This window comes from Peromyscus leucopus, chromosome 8a (genome assembly GCF_004664715.2).
Source record: "Peromyscus leucopus breed LL Stock chromosome 8a, UCI_PerLeu_2.1, whole genome shotgun sequence".
In the NCBI taxonomy this organism is placed as follows: domain Eukaryota; kingdom Metazoa; phylum Chordata; class Mammalia; order Rodentia; family Cricetidae; genus Peromyscus; species Peromyscus leucopus.
Genome location: NC_051085.1, coordinates 30,152,216 through 30,176,696, shown reverse-complemented (window position 1 = coordinate 30,176,696; position 24,481 = coordinate 30,152,216). Strand labels below are relative to the sequence as shown.

The 24,481-nt window shown below is 47.2% G+C and overlaps 1 protein-coding gene across 6 annotated transcripts in view; it reads right to left on the bottom strand.

Moving 5' to 3' along the window:
- Positions 1-2,831: 2,831 nt before the first annotated feature.
- Positions 2,832-24,481, bottom strand: part of Zc3h12d (zinc finger CCCH-type containing 12D) — a 39,733-nt gene continuing 18,083 nt past the window's right edge. For all 6 annotated transcript variants that reach the window (XM_037200324.1, XM_037200325.1, XM_028861770.2 and 3 more), the window contains 4 exons: positions 20,396-20,535; positions 9,703-9,937; positions 5,508-5,614; positions 2,832-4,414 (listed from right to left, as the gene is read on the bottom strand). In XM_037200324.1, the coding sequence (XP_037056219.1) occupies positions 3,600-4,414; positions 5,508-5,614; positions 9,703-9,937; positions 20,396-20,535 (1,297 nt within the window). In that variant the 3' untranslated portion in view covers positions 2,832-3,599. The remainder of the gene's footprint in view (positions 4,415-5,507; positions 5,615-9,702; positions 9,938-20,395; positions 20,536-24,481) is intronic.

Here is a 24,481-nt window from a genome sequence, read left to right as displayed (position 1 = left end):
GTGTAGAGAAAAGCTTAGAAAGAGACAATTTAAAAAAAAAATCAAAGAAGCAGAATCAAAGGGAAGCAGACAAGAAACACCTGGCGGAGCTCGCAGTCGTGAATGCTGCCTCCTTCTCTGGCCTCCTGCCATTTGGTTTTGTAAACCAAACTGGCTGCCAAAGAACCTTGCCTAATACAGTGTTATTGCCAGGTGTGGCTATCTCTTGCCCATTTGGAAGTGGACAATTCCCTGTGTGTTTCTTCTGCCCAATGGTATCTTGCATCAAGTGGGCTGGGACCACCTGGGACCACCCAGAACCACCCCTGGTCCTCAAGCAGAGACCTGGAGTAGCACCTGCTCTGGATGCCCATGGAGATTTTTGTTTGTTTTTGCTATAAGGTGTGTGTGTGTGTGTGTGTGTGTGTGTGTGTGCGCGCACACACATATGTTGGGTACTGATCTCTTTCAGTGTTTTGCTGTGAGCTCACTCTAGGTTCAAGAATGATCTCCTCATGCTTGACTTCTTTCTAGAGTCTCACAGAGGGTGCCCTGTGCTGCTACACAGGACCCTGTGCTCAGAAGGACTATGTGCTCGGTTTAACTCTATGCTGTCACCATCTTGAAATTCACAGTCCTGTAGAACAAGAGACCCTATGTTTTCATTGTGCACCAGACCCCATGAATTATACACCCGATGCTGGCTCCATGTACATTTATGATTTGTGATACCAATGAATCTCTCCAACTCCCTAAATCCTCTGCCCCCTTCTTGTATACTCCTTGTTCCTTAATGCCCCTTCTCCTCAAGATCTCCTCCCCTTCTACTCCCATAGGGGACTTTTCTCCCAGAGGCCACCAGCCTTTGTGTCCTCATCCAAACTACCCATGCCAACCAACATCTGGTTCACTGCAGTCCATCTGACTTCACATCAAACCAAAGCTGGGATTCACTTTATTTGAACCACACCAAAACAAGCAGCCTTCTTGTGTCTACTGCTCAATGCTTAAATTCTGTGATTTGGTCTCAAACCTCCTTCCGGATGGGGCCTCTGGGGAAGATGCAGCCTGGGCCTCTCTGTTGGGAGCCATTGAGAACTCCCTCTGCTTCCAGGCTTAACAGGAAGAGCTAAGCTTGGAGACTCTGCTGAGGATCTGGAATGGGGATTGGGATCTAGCAAACTGGTGAGCAACCTGTGGTCCTGGGAATGGCCTGCTCTCAATTGGTGAAGACATGTGCTTGCCTATCTTCTGGGGAAAAGGTAGGCTCTGGCCCCTCACATCTGACCCCAAGAGAGGGAGAAACCTGGAGGGCAACTGCCCAAACTGGACATTATCCAAGACCTCTCACCCATCCTGTTCAATTTGGGGGAAAAAAAAAAAAAAAAAAAAAAAAAAAAAAAAACAATGGAAGAGAGAAAAGCTGACGAGAGAAATGGATATACACTTTGACAATAGAGTCCAGGTCTGGCAAAAGACGTTTATTTTTTAGCATGGTAACAGCTATGCAATCAGGGATGGTCCGTTCATGCTTTTCATCTATGTATTTGTGTCGCAAAGACATACTAAGACTTTGGAAATTTTCCAAAGGTGGTTACACTTGAGATGTGTTGGGTTTTTCCCCTTCTTTTCTCCCCCTGTACCTGTCTTAACCAGAGTGAACCAAATCGAATAGCTTTACAGCTTACTAAAACTCAAACTTGCCGTCAGAGGAAGCAGTTCAAACATTTCCAACTGTACATTTGCAATGCATTGCAATTGATTAGCAGCAGGGAACAGGGCCTGGGAATCCAACATGGCTCTAACAGTGATGAGCCTGTCTCATGGAAATGAAACACACTCCTGAAGGCGAAAAAAAAAATCTAGATGATCTAGAAAAAGCAGATCCTCTGCAGGACAGGGGCCTCAAGAATAAAAAGCAACACTCTAAGAGCAGTGTCCGCTTTGAAAAGGGGGATGAGGAACAGATCTACAAGAAGCCATGCTAAGAATGTTTTAAAAGAGGGAGGACTCACAGGAAGCCTTGTGGCTGCCCTGGTGCCAAGGAGTCAAGTTTACCATGAATACCACAACAGAATTCTCCCCAAGGCAAACCTCTGCTATGCCAACAACAAACACAGCCTCTTAAAGTGGCATTTTCCCGATGCACCTACCACACTGCAGGGAACATGGAGGCTTTGGCAAACAGAGGCCATTGGCAGGCTCTTCATAATCTTCCCAGCCAGCTGAAATACCAAATCCCTCGTGAACAAATGAGTTACAACCTGGCAGGATACCACTGTGACGAGAACACGTGGGTGCTGCCTAGAGACGCCAGGATCCCTAAGAATGCTGGGTCCATGTTCCAGCATCACGGTCTCATTTCTTGTCCCTTGCAAATGAATGCGTCTCTTCTCCCCCAAACCCAAAGTTGTCTAAAAGATCCAGCTAAGTAAAAGTTACAATAACCTCCACCAGAATCCAACTCTATGCCTACCCACCTAGAGATTATTTTGTTGTTGTTGTTGTTGTTGAAGGGGTGGTAGATAGACTGGAGTTTTATTTCTGTAATGTATGATTTGGAAGTTTGTTTTGTAGATTCACCACAATGGAAGGCTGATTAAAAAAAACAAAAACAAGCCAGGTGTGGTGGCCCACGCCTATAATCCTAGCACTCAGCAGGCAGAGGCAGGTGGATCTCTGTGAGTTTGAGGCCAGCCTGGTCTACAAAGTGAGTTCCAGGACAGTCAGAGGCTACACAGAGAAACCCTGTCTTGAAAAAACGAAACAAACGAAACAAACAAAATAGGCTGATCCTTAAGCAAGACTCTCTCTCTCTCTCTCTTTCTCTCTCTCTCTCTCTCTCTCTCTCTCTCTCTCTCTCTCTCTCTCTCTCTCTCTCTGTGTGTGTGTGTGTGTGTGTGTGTGTGTGTGTGATGTGATGTGATATTTGAGTTGTATGGTATGTATGCACAAAAGGAATGAAGAACTGGTCAGAAGACCCTTAGGATCAAGTGCCCCTGGGGGCACCCACAGCACCTCACAGCCCCACACTAAAAATTTACAGAAGACTGGGTTCCCCAACGGGTGAGGTTAGCAAGGGTGACATGAAAACCCCAGGCATCGGCTCCCTCCTTCCCATGTCACCTGAACAGGTTTTTAAAGATCATTTGGTGCCACGAAAGTCAAGATTGTCTGCCAGTCTTTTTCAAACTTTCAACCATGACCCACATTCTCATGGCTTCCTAGAGTCTTAAATACACACACACACACACACACACACACACACACACACACACACACACACACATACGCTTACAGAGCAAGAGTTTGTATCAAACTCATCTTGATTACTTGGGTGTTCTCTTTGGTTTGTGGTGATGGCCAGCTGCAACGTTTTGTGGCTGGTGCTCAGAACCAAACACGGACGTGTTCTGAACATGTCAGAAAGCATCCTGCCCATTCAGCAGCCCCTGGGAGCATCCCCAAGATCGCCAAGGGTATCCACCATCGAGGATGAGAAGGAAGTCTCTTACTGACGGGGGACCAAGCACATCCAGGTTGGCAATCATCTTGTAGCCCACCTGTCCAAGGTGCAAGTCAAGCCTCTGCAATTCCTTGCAGTGTTGCGAACCTGTCCCTTAAGGGTCCCCCAATCGCGCACCAGTCCTTTGGGATCTCTGCTGGAGGGTGAGCAGAACCAGGTCGGAGAGCGCAGCATCCGAGGCCATCCCACTGTTCCCTTGATCAGCTGGGAAGACACTGCAGAAGGCAGTGTGTGCTCCCCGACCATTGGCTGCGGGCTGTGCTGACCCCGAAGGTCCTCTAAAGCCGTCCTCGCCCCAAGCACACTCGGCCCAGGCTGGGTGACTCAGATAACGGTAGGAGCTGGAGAGAAGGTTCCACGGATCATCCAGGGATCTGCGCTGGGGAGGCAAGTCACTGTGCATGTCCCTGGAAGGGTGTCCGTCTGGCGGCTGGGCCTGCGGGCAGGTTGGGGACCCAAGGTCGCCCGAAGAGAGCGAGCTGTTCAGAGTCCGGAGGCCTCGCAGCCCCGGTGACCTCGGGGCGGCAGCGCTGCCCGCGCGAGGGGTTGGCACGGCCCAGGACGAGGGGCCACCTGTGGGCATCCAGTCGGGCTCACGCGTCTGGGATGAGACGCAGCTAGCCGGGGTTTCGCTGAAGGTCAGCCGCGAGAAACTCTGGCTCAGGGCGCCCAGGGTTGCGGGCTGCGGCGCCGGTGGGAGACTTTGCGCGCCGGGATCCCGGGAAAGCATCGGGGGCTGTGCTGCATTGCTGCTCCTGACACTCGGTGGCGGTGGCCGCTGCTCCTCGGCGCCACCGCTCGGCCGGGCCCGTGTCTTTGCGCGGAGTTCGTCAGCCACAGGCAGCAGCGCGTGGTGCGGCCTCTCCGGGTGGTAGAATCTGCACTTGACCCCGTAAGTGCATTTCTTGCCTAGAAAGAGGGCAGAGTGGAGAGGGCGCGGGATGAGACCTGGAGTGAGCAGAGGCTGCAGTACCTGGCTGGCCCCATGCCCTTCCCCAGGCTGGTACTCTGCTGCCTTTTGCCCCGTCAAAGACCTCAGATCTGTAAGGTGACCCAGGCGGCAAGTCCCATCCTGAGATGGATGGGAGAGAGTGCTCAGAGCTCTGTAACCCCCAAGGCCAGCAGAGTAAGCATCCATCAAGAAACTACCTTTGAGCAGAGTCTGAGGCCAAACTCGGTCTAGTCACTCTTAGCCTCCTCGGCCCCAGGGACCCCTGTGGAAAGGGCTGACCTGGAGGATGGAGCCCACAGTAGGGGTGCTGATGGTACAAGATCCTGCCTCTAGCGCTGCCTCAGTTTTCATTAATGGCCACATCCGTCCCTGCACTAACCTTCGCCTTCTCCCTATACCTGTTCTAACTGGGGTTAGAACAAACGACCGAATGATTGGCCATATAAAACCCAAGCACTTCCCAGAGTGAACCTCGACAACCTGGGCCAGCCTGGAGGGAAAGTTCTGTTAATTTTAACAAGAAAGGATTTTTGAATGTCACCCATATCTTAACGAACTTCTTTAAGCACAAAAGCCAGGAGCATTAAATGACTTGACAAGGCAGGTTAATGAAAGAGATAGTTAAACAGCTAGAATGAAACCGCTAACTCTGAATGGACAGCATGGACCAAGTTTGTAAAAGTGGGGCTGGAGGGGGAAGATATCAGGGGCAGGATAAAAACATCAAGTGTCAGGGATGGATGCAGTGAACGGACTGAGAACAAGAGCTGAGGGATGCATGGTCTGCCCCCCTACCCCCGCGCGCGCTGCCCCCCCCCCAATGTGGCTTACATCCGGCCCTCATGGGTGTCAATCCCTAGAGCGACCTTGTGGGCAAGCTGCAGTCCAGAGATGCTAGGCTTCTCTCCAGGGTCAGGTAGCTGGTTGAGGGCAGAGCTACCTTGGGCAGGGACCCAGGTTGCTGACTGGCAGGCTAATGCTTCCCACCACGCCCCTACGCTGTCTGGACCAGTTCCAAGACAGGACACACAACGCCTGCGTGCTACCCACCATAGGGACAGTGCCGCCAAGATGGCTCTGGGGGCCTTGGCTTCTTGCTTAGGAAATTGCTCAAGGTTGGTCCACGGCGGCCCAGGGGGTCATCAGGAGGCATGAACCTGAAAAATAACCATAGAGAGGCTACTTCAAAGATGAATGGGGGCTGGAGAGATGGCTCAGAGGTTAAGAGCACTAACTGCTCTTCCAGAGGCCCTCAGTTCAATTCCCAGCAACCGCAATTCCCAGCAACCGCATGGTGGCTCACGACCATTTATAATGAGATCTGGTGGACCTGAGTTCAATTCCCAGCAACAGCATGGTGGTTTATAATGAGATCTGGTGCCCTCTTTTGGCCTGCAGTCATACGTGCAGACAGAACACTGTATACATAATAAATAAGTAAATCTTTTAAAAAATAAATAATTTTGGGCTGGAGAGATGGCTCAGTGGTTAAGGGCACCAACTGTTCTTCCAGAGGTCTTAAGTTCAATTCCCAGCAGCCACATGGTGGCTCACAATCATCCATAATGAGATCTGGTGCCTGCAGGGCCACATGCAAGCAGAATACTGTATACATAATAAATAAATAAATCTTTAAAAATAAATAAATAAATAATTTTTAAAAAAGAATGAATGGGACTTACCACTGGCACCTTATTCAGAGGCTCAGGAGAGGAGGCCTGAGCCCCCCTCCCCAGAGAATACCAGACAGCATGGACCATGTACCATACATAGCACAGCCTCCCCTCACACCAGCCTCTCCTGAGTGGTGCTGGCCAGTAGGTTCAGAATCACCTCACAGCTTGTTCCACAAATGCAGTCTGAAGCTTTGAACTGTCTCTGTTAGGCAGAATTGGACTTCCCCCACCCCCAGGAATTTACATATTAACAACTTCCTGGGTGTCTTTTATGCAGGAAAAGAAAAATATATTTGCTGGGGCACCCCACCCCTTTCCCATGACCCCCCCCCAAAAGCCTAAGAAAGTCCATGGTATTAACAGACAGCTCCCAGGAGGCTTGGGAACTGTGTAAATGCCTTGGAGGCTTAGGTCTTGTGATGATTCATCTCAGCTGTCAACTTGTGGAGAATAACCTGGGAGACAGGCTCCCGAGCACGCTTGTGAGCGGGCATCTCTGTCGGGTTAAATGAGGTGAGAAGACATACCCCTTATGGGCAGCACCATCCCCTAAGCTGGGACCCTAGACCGCATAAAAAGGGCGCAAGGTGCACTGAGCCTACACACACATCACTCTCTGCTTCTTGACTGCAGAAGCAACGTGACCAGCTGCCACTGTGACTTGTTCACTGTGATGGGCTGTCACCTGGAACCATGAACCAAAATACTCCCTTAAGTTGTTTTTATCGGGGTATTTTATCAAAGCAACAGACCAAGAAACCAAGACAGGCCCCCTTCCACCCACTGGCCTTACACCATGGCTCTCAGCTCAAGCATACGCCAAAGGAAGGATCCGTATCGACAGTCTAAAACACCAGCAGGTATGCCGATGAAGAAACAGACCCCTGCATCCAGCACCTCTGGCAGATTCAGCCCCACCCTTTGCAAACTCTGGGTGTGGAGGAACCTCTGGGCTTGGCCTCAGTTTCTGGGGTTGCCCCGACTCTGCTGCACACACGGTCCTCTGATGCCAGCCTGCCTCCTGCCTGCTCCTCCTCCCCGGCACAGAACCTCAACAAAGAAGGGGATACGTGTTCCAAATGTCACTTACAGCTGTTATCCCACTATTAGGGAAACTGAAGCAGGAGGATCGCAAATTCAAGCCAGCCCAAGCAAGTTAGTGAGACCCTAACTCAAAAATAAAATCGACAAACAGGGTTACCAATGTGCCTTTGATATATGCACAAGTATATGCACAAAGCCTTGGCTTCAGCACCACAAAAACAAAGTGCTTCTGAAAAGAAAGAAAGAAAGAAAGAAAGAAAGAGAGAAAGAAAGAAAGAAAGAAAGAAAGAAAGAAAGAAAGAAAGAAAGAAAGAAAGAAAAACCCCTCCCGTTTGCTAAGATTTCCAATAAATCCTTTTGGTCCCAGGAGCCCCTTCCAATCCATACAACGTTCTAGAGGAGGGCTAAGTGGAGAGAAGGGTCATTTTTGCCCATCACTGTCATCCACAAGTTGAGCGAGTCCCACCCTGCAGAGAGCTGAGTGATCCCTGACCCAGTGTGGACTCCAGGGCTCAGCTCCAGCCACACCACTGGCTTCTCCTCCGAGTTGGGACCTGACCAAGAATCTGAGGCACCGCCCACTGCAGTTATTAAAAGTTCTCAGAGGCTTTACCTCCCTCTCTCTCGGGAGCAAGAGCTGTGCCAAGAGGGCCCTGGGGACATGCCCGGGGCACTGAGGCAGGAGCCCTCACTCACAGGCAGTCAGGCCCGGCCTTCTGGCCCTCCACCCCCTTCGCAGAGGGCCAGGCATCAGAAGGACTTGGCCAAGGCCCCTGGCTGTCACCAGGCCAGAGGCAGCCATGACCTGTAAGCCCTCAGTGAGGATTTCTGAAGTCTAGTTTACAGACTTGACAGATTCATCTAGACCAAAGCCACTAGCCCACGAATCTGGAAATGACAGTTGGGGTTAGGACAGGGCAGCTGCTGAAGCCTCTGTCCTGGGGCTCAGAAGGGCATCTCTTCTTGGGTTCAGAAACGGGGTAGCAGTGGGGGGTGGGGACATATCCAGACCTGTCCCCAGGAATAACTACTACTCCTTATAGGATACAGTTTTCTCTAATCTTCACACCACTTCAGCAGGGCGGGGCGTCGGAGGAAACCACTGTGTGAGGTCCAAAGCCTTAGCTCTTGCCACTACACTATACTGCCTCCCTGACTTTGGGGTCAGGCACTGTTCTCTTCTGGGCACCACCTGGAGTGCCTTTTTCTCCCTCTTTCTCCCTCTCCCTCTCCCTCCCCCTCTCCCTCTCCTCTCCTCTCTGCCTGGCCATAGTCATGGTTTCATTCTCTCAGGGTCTCCTCCTTGCCTGTATCATTAGCCAGTGTGTGTCTGCTATGCACCAAGCATGCCGGGGAACATGAGGACTCAACGGCAGCCTGTGTCATTATAGAGTTGAAGACCTTGTCTCAAACCACGTGCCAGAAGGCCAGTCAGAGGCCCCAGAGCAAGAGTTGATGGATTGTTGCCTAGAACAGAAACCAAAGGGCTGGGGGTGTAGTCCAGTTGGTAGAACGTTTGTCTAGGATACCCAAAGCCCTGGGTTGGTTTGATCCTCAGCATGGTATAAACTGGGTGTGGTGGTCCACGTCTGTAATTGTAACACTCGGAAGATGGAGGCAGGGGGACCAGAAGTTCAAGGTGATCCTTCACTACGTGAGTTTGAGGCCAGCCTGGGATATGGAAAAGTGTCTCAATCAGTATTCTTAAAAGATTTATTTGTGTTATTTTTAATTACGTGTCGGTATGCATGTCTGCCTGTGGGTCTGAATATGTGAGTGCAGGTGCATCTGGAAGCCAGAGGTATTGGGTTCCCGGCGGCTGGAGTTACAGATGGTTGTGAGATGGCTGACCTGGGTGCTAAACACCGAACTCTGATCCTCTGCAAGAGCAGCAAGTGTTCTTAACCACTGAGCCATCCTCCCAGCCCCAGCCAGCATTTTCAAAATGACAAAAACTTGAAAGGAAAAAATACAGCAAAGGTGAAATCTCCCCTCCATGATAACTTTTTTATTTTAATTTTTAGATTTATTTTTATCTTATGTATATGAGTGTTTTGCCTCTCTCTCTCTCTCTCTCTCTCTCTCTCTCTCTCTCTCTCTCTCTCTCTCTCTGTGTGTGTGTGTGTGTGTGTGTGTGTGTACCTGTGTGTGTGTGCCTGGTACCTGTGGAATCCAGAAAAGGGCATCAGATCCCCTAGAACTGCAGTTACGGATGGCTGTGAACCACCAGGTCAGGGCTGGGAACCAAACCTGGGTTCTCTGCAAGCGCATTAAATGCTCCTAACCACTGAGCCATCTCTCCAGCCCCACCCTGGATGATAACTATCTTACGGCTTTTCCTCGGACAGAAAACGAAGTCCGCAGCTTTGCAGGGAGTGGGTTCCATTGGCCGTGAGAACCAAAGGTCCTGGGCAGAGCCGCTTTTAGGGAAACCAGTCACAGAAGAGAGGCGATCCGAGGGACAGAGATCGACCCCTGGCCTGAGGGGGCCTGGATAGGGCGAGCAGGCTTCCTCCATCCCTTACCTGTCATTTACAAAGGAGAACATGAGCAGTCGCTGCTCGATGAACCATTTCCACTCTGGGTTCTCATTCTGCAGGTCCCGGTAGTTGTCGTTGGAGACGATGATGCCGTCCTTCTCGAAGGCCACCTTCACGATGTAGCGGTCGTCGTAGCAGACCACTCGCTTGCCGTTGACCTTGCGGGATGGGGTGTAGACCAACACAGCCTGCCGCTCCAGCTCCTCCAGCACGTGCTGCTCTGAGGCCACAGGCAGAGAGGCTTGAGTCAGGGCTCCCAGAGAAGGGCCCCCGCCACCCAACCCAGGGACCCCTCCTAACGCATCTGCCTCCAAACCAGCGGCCAGTAAGACCTGGGCAGGTTCGAAGGGACTATTTATTGCTGATCAGCCAGTTTCTTACTGTAAACTGGCCTCAACTTCACAATTTCCCCCCTTCTGCTTACGGCGTGTGGGGATTACCACCTGTGCCACCAAGGCTGCTTTACTCTTTACTGCCTACGATCTCAGCCTTGCGAGATAGAAGCAGAAGGAACAGGTGTGCAGGGAACCCCTGCCTCGAACAACACAAAACCGCAAAAGTGCATAGTACACCTAAGGTACTTGCAATAAAAAGCGCCGTGAACTTTGAGAATGGGGTGCATCGTGCCCGGAAAGTCCCTGCTGCCCATCCCAGTCCAAAAGCCTCACTTCCCCTTAAGATAACCTGTTATAAAACAGTGTTGACCGTCCCGTGTCCGTCCCCCCCCCCCCCCGCCTTGCTTTTATTTTCACAGGTACACATGCGAGGATCATTTTCAGTGTGGCTCTCTGCCTCGGACTTTACCCAGCGAACAGTCCCTACCCATAGTCACATCCCGGTTTCTTTGTTCAGTTACCATACGGCGACATGGTCCGGCCGTGCCCACGTGTTTGCTACTGTCCCCAAGTGAGTCTCTGGCATGGATGTCCAGGGAACCCCCTGGGGTAGTAGATCGATCTCGAAAACAGTTTTTGGCCCGCCAGGCATACCATGGTCCCTTACAGGGTTTTATTTTGCATTTATTTCTGGTTACTGATGGATTTGCAACATCTTTGCCTACTTTTACTGCCCATTTATAGTTTTCTTCTGTAACAGGCTTATTTATGAAATAGCCCGTCTTTCTGTGGGTTCTTGTCCTTGCTCCATTAATTTGGAGATGAACCCCTTCAGCAGAAAATTTAAAGTATAGTGCTAGGGATGTGACTGGGTTGTCCGAGTGCCTCCCTCTTATGCATGAAGCCTGGGGTTCAACCCCATCACCACATAAAATGGGCCAGGGTGGCCTGTGCCTGTTGGTCACCCCCACACTCAGCAATGGAAGCAGAAGCAGGCGGGTCAGACGTTGAAGAAGGTAGAGTCTGCTGCCGTCTAGACTCCTCTCTCTCTCTCTCTCTCTCTCTCTCTCTCTCTCTCTCTCTCTCTCACACACACACACACACACACACACACACACACACACACATCTGTTTGTCTGTGGCATTGCCATCTGCTTCTGAGCCAAAGTTCTCAAAGTGCCTGATTCCATTCTTTTTTTATGCACAGGACTGCCCCTTTGTGGTTTATTTTAAAATCCCTAGCCAAGTATGTTGGCACACATGGCACTTGGGAGACTGAGGCAGAAGAATCGCCACAGCTTTAGGCTATAAAGTAAGTTCCTGGACAGCTGGGCTACATAGCAAGATGCTATCATAAAGAAATGAATGAATATATAGAGGTCAGAGGACAAATTTTGAATGAATTTTGACATGAATCCTATAGAGACAGTGGTAAAGCAATGCCAAAGGCTACACATTCACATTGGAAGTGGTTTGGTGGTGGCAGCCAGACCCCAGAGGCTGACAGATTTGAGGAAGACAGAAATCAGAAGAAACCATACTGATTCTAAAATGTGGAGGGAGCCACAGCCCACCAAATGCCTGCGAGGCTGAGCAGAGGTGGGAACAGTTTTCCCTGGGTGCAGCCAAATGCTCCAGGCAGAGGCAAAGAGCTAGCAGTGAGCCTGGGCTTGTCCTCATCTCCCATCCCGGTCTCTATGAAAAAGAAGAAAGTGTGGCTAGCGAGGAGGGTGGCCTCCATGAGCTGTTCTCTGGGAATAAAGCCCCCGTGTCCTCCCATCGGAGTGTGTGGCAGGCCCGGGGGCCTTGCTCCCTGTCAGCTTCAAGAAGGAGATGTGGAAAGGACAGCTGTGAGTGAATGCCCAAGGTCATCCTTGGAAAAATCCTGGTTCTAGGAGAGAAACCATGGTGCATACATAGGTGTTTGTCTAATCAAACTGGCTCAGGTGAGAGGTTCAGTGGATAAAGACACTTGCAGCTAAGCCTAACAATTCATGCGCGCACACACGCACACGCGCACACGCGCGCACACACACATCAATAAATATAAAAAGAAAATAAATAAATGTGCCTTTTTAACCAAGCTTCCCTATGAATGATAAAGACTAACAGACAAATCAGCAGACTTTAGGAAAGAAAACCTAAAAGCAAGAGAGACCGAAATAAGTAAAAAGAACTAATCTTAGAAAAAATAATAGGACGAAGGAAAAACAAATAGAAATGGGGAGAACTTTTAAAAACATACGCATTAACATAGAAATATCCTAGAAGACACAGCATCCATAAGAAGAGCAGCTCACTTAAAAAACAAACAGAAAGAGGAGGGAACAAGAAGCAACTGGTAACCATGAGCGTCATTTAAAACAAACTAAAGATCTGGACAGGTGGCTCAGTGGGCAGAGCGCTTGTCTAGCATGCACACATGAAGCCTGGGCTTGACGAGCAGCAGCACATAAACCAAGCCTGATGTTGCACATCTGTAATCCCAGCACTGTGGAGGTAGACACAGAAGGATCAGAAGTTCAAGGTCACTCTCAGCTACATAAGGTGTTCAAGGCCAGCCTGTGCTGTATGAGACTCTCTCTCTCTTTCTCTCTCGCTCCCTCCCTCCTCTTTCTCTCTGTCTCTCTCTCTCTCACACTCACACACAGAGAGAGATATACAGAGAGATACAAAGAGATACAGAGACAGAGAGAGACAGAGAAACAGAGGAGTAGGGACAGATACCTTTGGTTAAAATAAGAAAGGAAAAGTCAAGCGAAGCTTCCAAATGACCACGAGATAACCACCATCCTGTTGTTGACTCGGCTGGGTTGATACCAGCAAAGGTTTAATACCCCACCTCTTGTTGTAAGAAAGTAGAAGGAAAACCAAGCAAGGGCTGGAAACGTAGTTCCATCGTAGAAGCCTGGCCTAGCATGTGAAGGCTCTGTGTTCAAGCCCCTGGACAGCAAAATAATAATAATAATAATAATAATAATAATAATAATAATAATAAGGAGGAGGAGGAGGAGAAGGAGAAGAAAGAGGAGGAGGAGGAGAACAACAACAATATTGTTTATTTACATCACAGTGTCCTATTAGTTGTCCCTTAGAATATCTACTAGATTTAGGAATTAAAATGGCGCTGGGGGCCCTCTCACCCCTATCTCTCCAGAGTTATTATTGCCTTTCTGCGGCAGCCTCGGTGCTTGCCCGAGCCCCTCCTCCCACCCCACCTCTGTTCCCCAGGGACTCTGTCTCTTGGTGCAGACCCAGGGGCCCCTTAGGTCTTAACCACTGACCCTCCCAGCCTTCCTTTCTAACCGCTCTCCATTCCTTTGTGTCAGCTGCCAGCAGGCAGAAACATTTTGTACCAAGGACCCCCAGTGGCCACCACCCCGGGCTGGAACACAGGTAGCTAATTTTCACTGTCCCTCCTGTCCTCCATTACAGTCTCTCCAGAATTACTGTTAATTTCGTAGTCGCCTGACAACAGGAGCCGGTCTTCCCACCACACCTTCACTCCCTGGGAACTCCACCTCTCCATGCGGGCCCCAGTGTCCCTAACTCTGACTTTCCACTGGAGACTCTGGAAGCCAGAAGGACCTGGACAGATGGTCTACAAACTCTGAGAGACCACAGACGGTATCCCAGACTACTAAGCCCAGCAAAATCATCAACCACAATTGACTAAGAAAGAAAAATATTTCAAGATTACATACAGTTTTAAGCAATTTCTATATACTAATCTAGATCTATAGAAGGCACTAGGAAAAAAAAGTAGTCAAAGACAAGGTTATCCAGGAAGACACAAGGAATAAATAATCCCAAAAATGTTCATTATAGGAAACACACAGCAAAAACAACAAAATAAAAGGAATTAGTAAGCACTGCTCATTGATAACTCAATATTAATGGTCTCAATTCACGAATAAAAATGGATTCGATTAGAAAAAACAAGATCTATATTTCTGCTGCATCCAAGAAACAATCTCAACATCAAGGACAGGCATTACCTCAGGGGAAAAGTATTCTAAGCAAATGGGCCCGAGAAGCAAGTAGTTGTAGCCATTTTAATATCTGACAAAACAGACTTCAAACCAAAACTTACCAGAAGAGTTAGGGAAGGGTGCTCCATACTCATCAAAGGAAAAAAATCTACCAGGAGGAAACTGCAATTCTAAACATTTTAGCATCAAACCCATGGGCTCCCAAGTTTATAAAGAAACACTATTACAGTTACAATCACATATTGACCCTCACACAGCGATCCTGGGTGACTTCGGTACCCCACACTTGACAACCGACAGGTCATCCTGACAAAAACTAAACAGTGTAATAACATCATAAATAAACGAACCTAGCAGATATCTACAGGACATTTCACCCAAACACTTGAAGAATGTACTTTCTTACCAACACTCATAGAACTTCCTCCAAAACCAACCGGATACTTGGACACAAAGCAAGTCTCTTCGGATACAAGATAACGGAAATAACACCCTACAGCCTATCTGACCCCCACAGATTAAAGCTGGATATCAACAACAGAAACAGCAGAAAGTATACAAAGTCATGGAAACTGAACAACTCACTACTGTGAAAACTGGGTCAAGACAGAAACTGGATGAAAGCACAACATACCCGAACTATGGGACACAAGGGAAGTTCTAAGAGGCAAGTTCATAGACTAAGTTCCTACACACACAAAAAAATAAATAAATAAATAAACAAGCTAGGCGATGGTGGCGCACTCCTTTAATCCCAGCACTCAGGAGGCAGAGGCAGGGGGATCTCTGTGAGTTCGGGGCCAGCCTGGTCTACAGACCAAGATCCAGGACAGGCACCAAAACTACACAGAAAAACCCTGTCTTGGGGGAAGAAAAAAAAAAAGCCAACCCACCAAAAAACGTGGAGATACCTCATATTAGTAACTTAGTGGCACACCAGAAAGCTCTAGAACAACCAGGGGAAAAAAATACACAAAAAGAGGAAATGGCAAGAAATAAACTCGGGACTAAAATCAAAGAAAATAAAAACAATCAAACAAACAAAAAAAATACAAAGAATCAATGAAATGGAAAGTTGGTTCTTTGAGAAAATCAACAATATTGGCAAACTCTTAGCCAAACTAACTAAAAGACATAGAGAGAAGATCCAAATTAATGAAAGTAGAGATGAAAATAGAGGCATTACAACAGACACAAAGGAAATTCAGAGAATCATAAGGATGTACTTTAAAAATCTGTACTCTACCAAACTAGAAAACCTAAAAGAAATGGATGAATTTCTTGATATACATTGCCTATCAAAGTTAAATCAAGATCCAATAAGCAATTTCAACACACCATAAACCCTAGTGAAATAGAAACAGTATTTTAAAGTCTCCCAATTTAAAAAGGCCCCGAGCCAGATGGATACAGCACAGAATTCTACCAGGCTGTCAAAGAATAATTAACACTAATACTCCTCAAATTATTCTGCAAAACAGAAACAGAATGATTATTGCCTAATTGTTTTTATGAGAGAAACTCAAAGCATTTCCATGAAAATCAGGACTAAGACAAGGATGTCCACTTTCTCCGTACCTATTTAATATAGAACTTGAAGTCTTAGCTAGAGCAATAAGACACCAGAAGGAAGATCAAGGGGATACACATAGGAAAGGAAGAAATTAAAGTATCTTTATTTTGTACAAAAAGTGACCCTAAAAATTCCACCAAGAAACTTCTACAGCTGATAAACACCTTGGCAAAGTAGCAGGTTACAAAGTTAGCACACGAAAACCATTAGTCTACCTGTATACAAATGTTACAGATAAAGAAATCAGGGAAAGAATACCTTTTATCATAGCCTCAAAAATGTGGGAGTAACTAACCAAAGTAAAAAAAATATGTATACTAAAAACTTTAAGACATGTAAGAAAGAAATTGAAGAAAACACTGGAAAACAGAAGGATCTTATGTTTATGGATCAGTAGGATTAATACTGTAAAAATGGTTATCCTGCCAAAAGCAATCTGCAGATTAAATACAATCCTTATCAAAATCTCAAGACAATTCTTCAAAGAAATTAAAAGTATAATTTTGGAAACACAAAAATCCCAGGGTAGCTAAAATCTTGAATAATAAAAACCTCTAGAGACATCACCATCCCCAATCTCAAATTGTACTACAGAGCTATAGTGATTAAAAACAAAAACAAAATGAAACAAAAACCATGGAGTTGTCATAAAAAGAGACACATTGATCAATGGAATTGATTTGAAGACCCAGGTAAGTCCACATATGGATGGACACCTGATTTTTGACAAAGAAGCCAGAAATACACACTGGATATAAGGCAACATCTTTAATGTATGGTGCTAGTCAAACTGGATGGCTGAATGTAGAAGAATCCAAATAGAGCTATACTTACTACCCTGCACACAACTCAACTCCAAATGGATCAAGGACCTCAACATAAGGCCAGATATTCAGAATCTTATGGAAGAAAAAGTGGGGAATAACCTTGAAGTCATTGGCATAGAAAAGACTTTCTGAAAAGACCACCATTAGCACAGGCACGAAGACCAACAATTAATATATGGGACCTCATGAAACTGAGGCGCTCCCGCACAGTAAAGGACGCCATCATTAGGACAACGTGGCAGCGTACAGAATAGAAAAGATCTTTACTAAATACACATTCAGCAGAGGGTTGGTATCTAAAATACATTAAGAACTCACAAAATTGGACATCAAGAAAACAACCCAATTTAAAAATGGGGTACAGAACTAAACAGAGGGCTCTCAAAAGATGAAACTCAAACGGCTGAGAAACACTTGAAGACACGTTCAAACATCTTTAGTCATCCGGGAAATACAAATCAAAACCACTTTCAGATTTCATCTTACGCTGTCCAGAATGGCCAAGATCAGCAAAACAAATGTCAGTTCGTGCTGGTGAGGAGGTTACTCCTCCATTGCCGGTGGAAGTGAAAACTTGTACAGCCAGTATGAAAGCCAGGGTGGCAGCTCTTCAGGATAATGGGACTAGATCTACCTCAAGATCCAGGTATACCAATCTCGGGCGTATACCCAAAGGACTCTCCATCCTACTATGGAGGCATCTGTTCAGCCATGTTCATTACCGCTCTATTTATCATAGCCAGGAATTGTAGACAGCCTAGATCTCCATCAACCGATGCAGCGCTTCTTAACCTTCCTCATGCTGTGACCCTTTAATGCAGTTCCTCACATTGCGGTGACCTCTAACCATAAAATTATTTTGTTACTACTTCATAACTGCAACTTTGCTACTGTTATTAATTGTAAATATCTGATATGTAGGATATCTGATATGTGACCCCTGAGAAAGGGTTGCCTGACCCCCCCAAAGAGGTAGAACCACTGAATTGACGAATAGATAAAGAAAACATGGTACATTTACATCATAAGATATTATTCATCTGTTAAGAAAAATGAAATTATGAAATCTGCAGGTAAATGGGTGGAGCTTGAAGAAAAATCATTCTGAGTGAGGCAACCCAAACCCAGAAAGACAAACATGGTATGTTTTCTCTTACATATGGATGTTAGTTTTTTAGCTTTCAGTATGTGTGCTAGAATCTGAATAACCACCAAGGTTAGGTATCTAGCAAGGGACTAACAAGGAGAAGAAGATCTATAAAGGAAGAGGAAGTAGAATACATTGTTATGGAGAGACAAAAAGGAAACCAGGAGAATTAAACATGGAGCGGGATGGGAGAGAAGGGTAAAGGAGGGAATATGGAGAGGAGCAGCTAACACTAAAGGCCATTTGAAAAACCATAGGAAAACCTACTACTGAGAAGCTTCCTAAAATACACATACATGAAAGGAATCTAAATGGAGTCACAAAATAATAGAAGAGGTGATGCCCCAACTAGACATCTTATGCCACCGAATAAAACCCTCAGTACCAGGAATTTTTATTTTGTTTTTATTTCATTGAGTCACTGACCAAAGGGCCCCATGGGAACCCCTAAACATCAGAGGCTATCGCCAAGGCTATTGATAACTGTCCATAAGTTGATGATAAGGCCCTATTGCTGAAGACACTACTTATTTACACCATCAAACATGGGAAGTCAAGCTGGTGCCCAACTAGAAGCTTCTCCTCTACTGATTACCAATCATGATACTAGAAGGTATTCTTTTTGTTGTTTTGTTTTGTTTTTTGAGACAGTATTTCTCAGTGTAGCTTTGGAGCCTGTCCTGGAACTCACTCTGTAGACAAGGCTGGCCTCAAACTCACAGACATCTGCGTGCCTCTGCCTCCTGAGTGCTGGGGTTAAAGGTGTGTGCCACCACCACCCAGCCCTAGCAGGTACTCTTAATATCACCCAGCTACAAGCCTTGCAACCTGCAAAAGTGACCTGCTTGCAAAATGCATGGACACAACAGTGGTACAATTGTTACGGGAGTAACCAACCACTTTCTTGTTGAATTAATAATTAATAATTAATAAAGGACCACTCTGTGAGACACTGCTAAAGTGGCCAAGAACCTTCAACTAGATAGGTCATGGGCCTGGGGAAAAACCTATTACTGTTATTCTGCCAAAGGGACATAGCAGAAAAATAACTTCTAATGATATACTGCTATACTCATAGATCAGCTCAACCCGTACAAGAGAATCTACTTCTTGCAGTAGATGGAAATTAACATAGAGACCTTGAACTGGACAAAGTGCAGGAAGTTAGAGACTTCCGGGCACTCAGTCCTAAGTGGGACATCTTTACCAAACTACTCCCCTCGAGGCTCAGGGATCTAGGCAGAAGAAGCTGAAAGATTCTAGGAGGAAAATCGCGTCCTCTAAACACAACAGGACTGATGTATACATGAACTCTCAGAGACTGGCAGCACACGCAAGACCTGCACAGGTTCAATCCACATGCTGTCCCAGGACTGGGAGGGGGAAGTGTATGCAGGATCCCACTCCTAACCAAGAAGTTGTCTGCAAATGATAGCTGCTCGTAAAGGGAAAATCAGTTTTCTCCAAAGGCGTCTCACTGTGTATATCAATGATGCCTCACTCAGGGCAAGCCCCACATCCAGGACTGGTTGACTAACGACAAGATATCCTCAGTGGCATTTTTGTGGATTTTTTGTTTGTTTGTTTAATTTTGCTTTTGGGGGCTCTTTTTTTTTTTTTTGTCTTGTTTTTATTTTCCTTTTTGGTTTTGATTTTCATTTTTTGTATATGTGGATTGTTTCTTGGTTTTTGTTCATTTTATTTTCTGTCTTTGGTTTTTGTTTGTTTTCCCTGGCTGGCCTGGAACTTGCTCTGTAGCCCAGGCTGGCCTCGAACTCACAGAGATCCACCTGCCTCTGCCTCCTGAGTGCTGGGATTAAAGGCGTGGGCCATCACTGCTGGCTGGTTTAGATTTTTTTTGAAAGAGATAAGGAATAGAAAGTTGGGTAAGTAGGGAGGCAGGGAGGATCTGGAAGGATCTGGGAGAGGGGGAAACATGATCAATATTTATTTCATGAAAAAAAAATTCAATTAAAAAGAGAAAATAAAGCTACACAGGGAAACACTGTCTTGAAAAACCAAAAAGAAAAAAGACAAAGAAAGAAAGAAAATGGGGCTGGGGACCAGAAACAAAATGGCTCAGTGGTTAAGCACACGGGCTGCACTTGCAGAGGACCAGTTAGAACACCCACACTGGGTGGCTCACAACCATTAGTAACTCCAGCTCCAATAATTCAACACTCTCTTCAAGCTTCTGAGGACACAGACACACACACATACACACACATACACACACACACGGACACACACACTGCATATATTATACATAAATAAAACAAAATGTCTGGAAATGTAACTCAGTAGTACATTTATCTAGCATGTGCAAAGCCTCTGGTTTGACCCCCAACACTGAAAGAAAACAAAAACACTAAAATTAATTTCTGTGTCTCCATTTCCATTTCTTTAAATGAAGAGGTTGAAGCGGTATTTGGGAAATAGTAAATGTTACCTGACAGAATGAACGCCTCCCTCAAAGTCTATTTACTATTAGCTGTGAAATGCGGATCCAATCTTCAGAGGGTTAAATGTTATAAGACACAATTGTTTTATAATCATTCACAATAAACGATAAAGCAATGTGCTTGTCTATAAATGAGCAAGTAAGAGTTATAGAGTGTTTGTTTATTCTACAAGTTTTCATGGCAGTTCTGCTCTGAGAATGCTGAGTGTTCATAGTCAGCATTGAACTATGAACTCATGGAGCTTTCAGTTCGGGAAGAAAGACCACTAAACCAGTTCTAGACAGGCAGCTGGTCACCACGATGGGTGACATTACCACAGAATGGGGTGGGGGTGGAGCATACCTCTGATGGGGGTATCAGATCTTGATGGCTCTTTCCTCCAAGATGGGACAAAAACCTTGATGTAGGTGTGTCCTCTGTCCCTGAACCAGTCCACAGCCAGACGAATTCCCCGGCAAGAGAAGGCTTCCTTATTTCCATGGCTACAATGGAAGACAAAGAAATCTGAGGAGAAACAAAAAGGGACTTTCTCTGGAAGCATTCTGGGTCACAGCCTCAGACTGAGAGGGAACTGGGCAAAGAGAATCTCAAACATAGTCCATTCTTCCCACAGACCACGGCTGCAGGCAGCTTCCAATAAGGACGCAGAGGTACTCAGGCTCCCCTGGGTGGCAGGGAGGGTACATGTTCCAAAGGATAATTGTCCAGTCCACTCTTTAGCTGAAGTTAGTAAGAGCCAACATCAAAGACAAAAAAAAGAATTATAAAATAGACAATATCAGACATCTGCAGAATTGCTCCCCCTCTGCGAAATGATTGTACTGGCTCTACCAGAGCTCCCCAGTCCACGCAAGGAACTAGGTCTCCACAAACCCCACAAAAGACATCACTGTTGCAGGAAACGGCCTATGAAAGACCTTGATGCATCTTTCAGGCCTCTTAAAAATCATCACCCTAGCCGGGCGGTGGTGGCACACGCCTTTAATCCCAGCACTCGGGAGGCAGAGGCAGGCAGATCTCTGTGAGTTCGAGGCCAGCCTGGTCTCCAAAGCGAGTTCCAGGAAAGGCGCAAAGCTACACAGAGAAACCCTGTCTCGAAAAACCAAAAAAAAAAAAAAAACCAGAACAAAAAAATCATCACCCTAGCCAGGCACCGGAGTATACATCTTTAATCCTAGCACTTAGGAGGCAGAGGAAAGTGGATCTCTGTGAGTTCTGGGTCAGCCTGGACTACATAATGACTTTCAGGCCAGCCAGGGATACATAGTGAAGCCCTGTCTCAAGGAAAAAATAATCGTCTTCCTTAAGCAGGGAATGATGGCACATTCCTTTAATCCTTGTATCTTGGAGGTAGAAACAAGAAGATCAAAAGTCTAAGGTCATCCTTGGCTATACTCTGAGGCTAGCCTGGGCTACACAAGACCTTGATATGGAATAAAGTGTGTGGGGGATCATCTTCCTTCATCTTAGAGGGATGAGAGATGTGGAGGGGTTTTAGCTTTGAGGTAGATATAAGAATAAGGCGGACACCCGTGTGTGGCCCACAGTGCTTCTCTGGCCCACAGAGGACAGTGAGTTGGGTGCAAGGTGTGAAATAAGAAGCTGTGGAAATCATCAAACAAAAGTCAGTGGTTAGGCCTGAGCTGCTGCTGCTGGATAAACGAGAACAGAAAGTGAATTTGGGGACACTGAGAAGGTATATGAACTCAGTTTCTGGATGTGGAAGTGACTGAGAAGGTATCAGGTACTTCCGGGTTCCTTGTATAAATGCACGGTGGGGGCCATGCACTGACCGGGGAACTCTGGAAGGGCTCTGATTGGAGGGAAAAGCCATTCATAAGTTTGGCTTTGGATACAGAGTGACTTGGAGAAAGTTTTGTGACTGTTCAGTGGACATATTAAGTAAACAGCAAGAGGTCAGAGGAGAGATCTGAGCAGTAAAAGTTATAGGTCACCCCTGCTTAAGCAAGAGTTGAAACCGCAGAGTGGACAGAATTGTTCCACTGCCAGAGAGGAAGTTAGAGGCCTTGAGCTTGGCCTGGAATGAGTCTGGGATGCAGCCGCTAGTTTTAGCCAGGGGTAGAGGATGTCTTACAAAAGAGACAGAAAAGATCTCTTCAAGGGACAAGAAGAGAAACAGCCAGATGTGCTGCTGTCTGGAAGCCAGGGAAAGAGGCAGCTGAGTACCCTCTGGGGGACCGGTGAACCTAGGCTGCACTTGGACTTGGTCAATCAGGTCACTGGTGCTGGAGACAGAGACAAGTGGCTGGATCTGGGACACTGAGAAGGCAAAATTAACAAGCTGAGCCATGGATGTGACGGAGCCTGACCTCCAGATTAGATCGTTTTCTGCTCCCTACTCCTCAGCCTGGTTTTCCTCCAGCTGTTTACTCCACCACGTACCTTCCTAAACAGGTCTTTGCAGCAGCTCTTCCTGTCCTCCCACCAAACCCACTCCTCTTCCTCTTCCTCCAGCTCTCTGCTAAACCCTTGCTTCCCCAGGAAAGCATCCCTTGACGGATTAGACTCCATCACCCAGACACTTCCTAGCATTTAAGAACATTCACCCAGCCAGGCACAGTGATGCACACTTGTAATCTCAGCACTCAGAAGGCTGAGGCAGGAGACTTGCCTGGAGTTGGGAGGCTAGCCTGGCTGCTTACATAGCAAGTCTTTGTCAAAACAGAAAACAAAATAAACAACAACAACAACAACACCACACACACACACACACACACACACACACACACACACACACACGAACCCAGGACACTCTGCATGACCGCCAAGATCCCAGGGACTAGCTACGGCCCCTGATTATTGGTGAAGACTTAGTGAAAATCCTGCTGAGTAGATCTGTGATGGAGAAGATACCAGCCTCGGTCTCCTCACCAGCAGAAAGACAGACAACACAGGCAAAAAAGGAGGAGCTGCCTGGAAAGACCAACAGCCCGATTCTGGGGACCGAAGGGACAGCAGCGTGAGCACAAGTCACAAGGGACACAGAGACTAGAACAGGTTCTCCCCCGCCCCACCCACCCCCAAGGAAAAACATGTAAGGTGGGAGTATGTACACACAAGTGCGGGTGCTGGAGGAGGCCAGAGGCATCGATCCATCTAGAGGGGGAGGTGACGGGTGCCTGTGAGCTGCCTGACTTGGGAACTGAACCAGGGTCCTCTGAAAGACTCTGAACTACTGAACCCTGAACTGTCGAACCCTGAACTCTGAACTCCAGCCCTGAGACAAGTTCCCTGAAGCCTGGCTAGAAATAACCAGCTCACACCCAGTTAAAGACCACACTGAGTTCCCCTTACGGCACTGTCTCTGTTGTGTGACGTGGGATTGGGACAGACACAGGTTTACAGGCTAAGAACGGGAGTTCAGGGAAGCAAGTAATCCGTAGAACCTGGAGTGGGCATGAACTATCTCTGCGAGTTCCTTCCTCCGCGGTAACCATGAGGATCCTGATTTGCCTGCCTCCTCAGAGGCTGCTCTGGGAGGCTTGAGCAAACAGCAAGGAGAACATAACAGCCGGATGCCGTGGGAAGGGAGGAGGAAGCGAAACATGAGTCCCTTCCACCCCCACACACAGGTTAAGAGAAGGAGGGAGAGAGGTGAGGGGATCATTCTCAGGGTTGTTCCTGGCCCCTCCTCCTTCTGATAAGCCCTGGGAGGAGCAGGATACTGCAACTGGCCTCAAACAAGAGGCTGAAGCCTTGTGGGCCAGCACATCTGGGCAAGCTGCACATCCTCAGGACAGTTCTGGCTCAGCAGGCTGCCTGGTTTGAAAGTGGCCCGTAGGGATGCTAGAAACAGTCTCCCAGACCTCTTACAGGCCCGAGGCATGGTGGTTGTCGGAGACCCAGGGACGGAACAAGTCCCTGCTGGAGGAGACTATTTTAAGCCATCATAGCTGCCAAAAAAGCCCAATGACGCTCCTGCCACAAGTCTTAGAAACTCCTTTCCTAAAAAGCACTGGACCTCACTTGGTCCCACAGTGATCAGCAAGGCCTCCCGGGCAGCACAGGCTACCTCTAAAGTGAGAACATTCTCCAGAATCAAGAGGCTCTGACCTAGGGAAAGTTGTCTAATAAACACCAGACCGGCCCCTTTGGTGATGACAGTGACCCAAAGATGTGGCCATCCTCTTGGGATGACCTTGCAGTCTGGAGCCGAAACCAGGGACCCCACCTTGACCAGGACTGCCTAATTATGCATACATCTTCCTCCTTGCTCCAAATCCCCCTTTATTTAAACCCAAAGCTCATCTCAGTTCCCTGAACTTGGGGTCCCTGGACCCCTTTATTCTGTTCCTTTTCTCAGTGCACATTAATTAAGTCTCTGGTCTCCTTAAATAGCATGTTGGGACAGGGGTGACTTAGCTGTTGGCTTAGCTGTTGGGGCTGCTGAAGCCCCAGCTCTTGCCC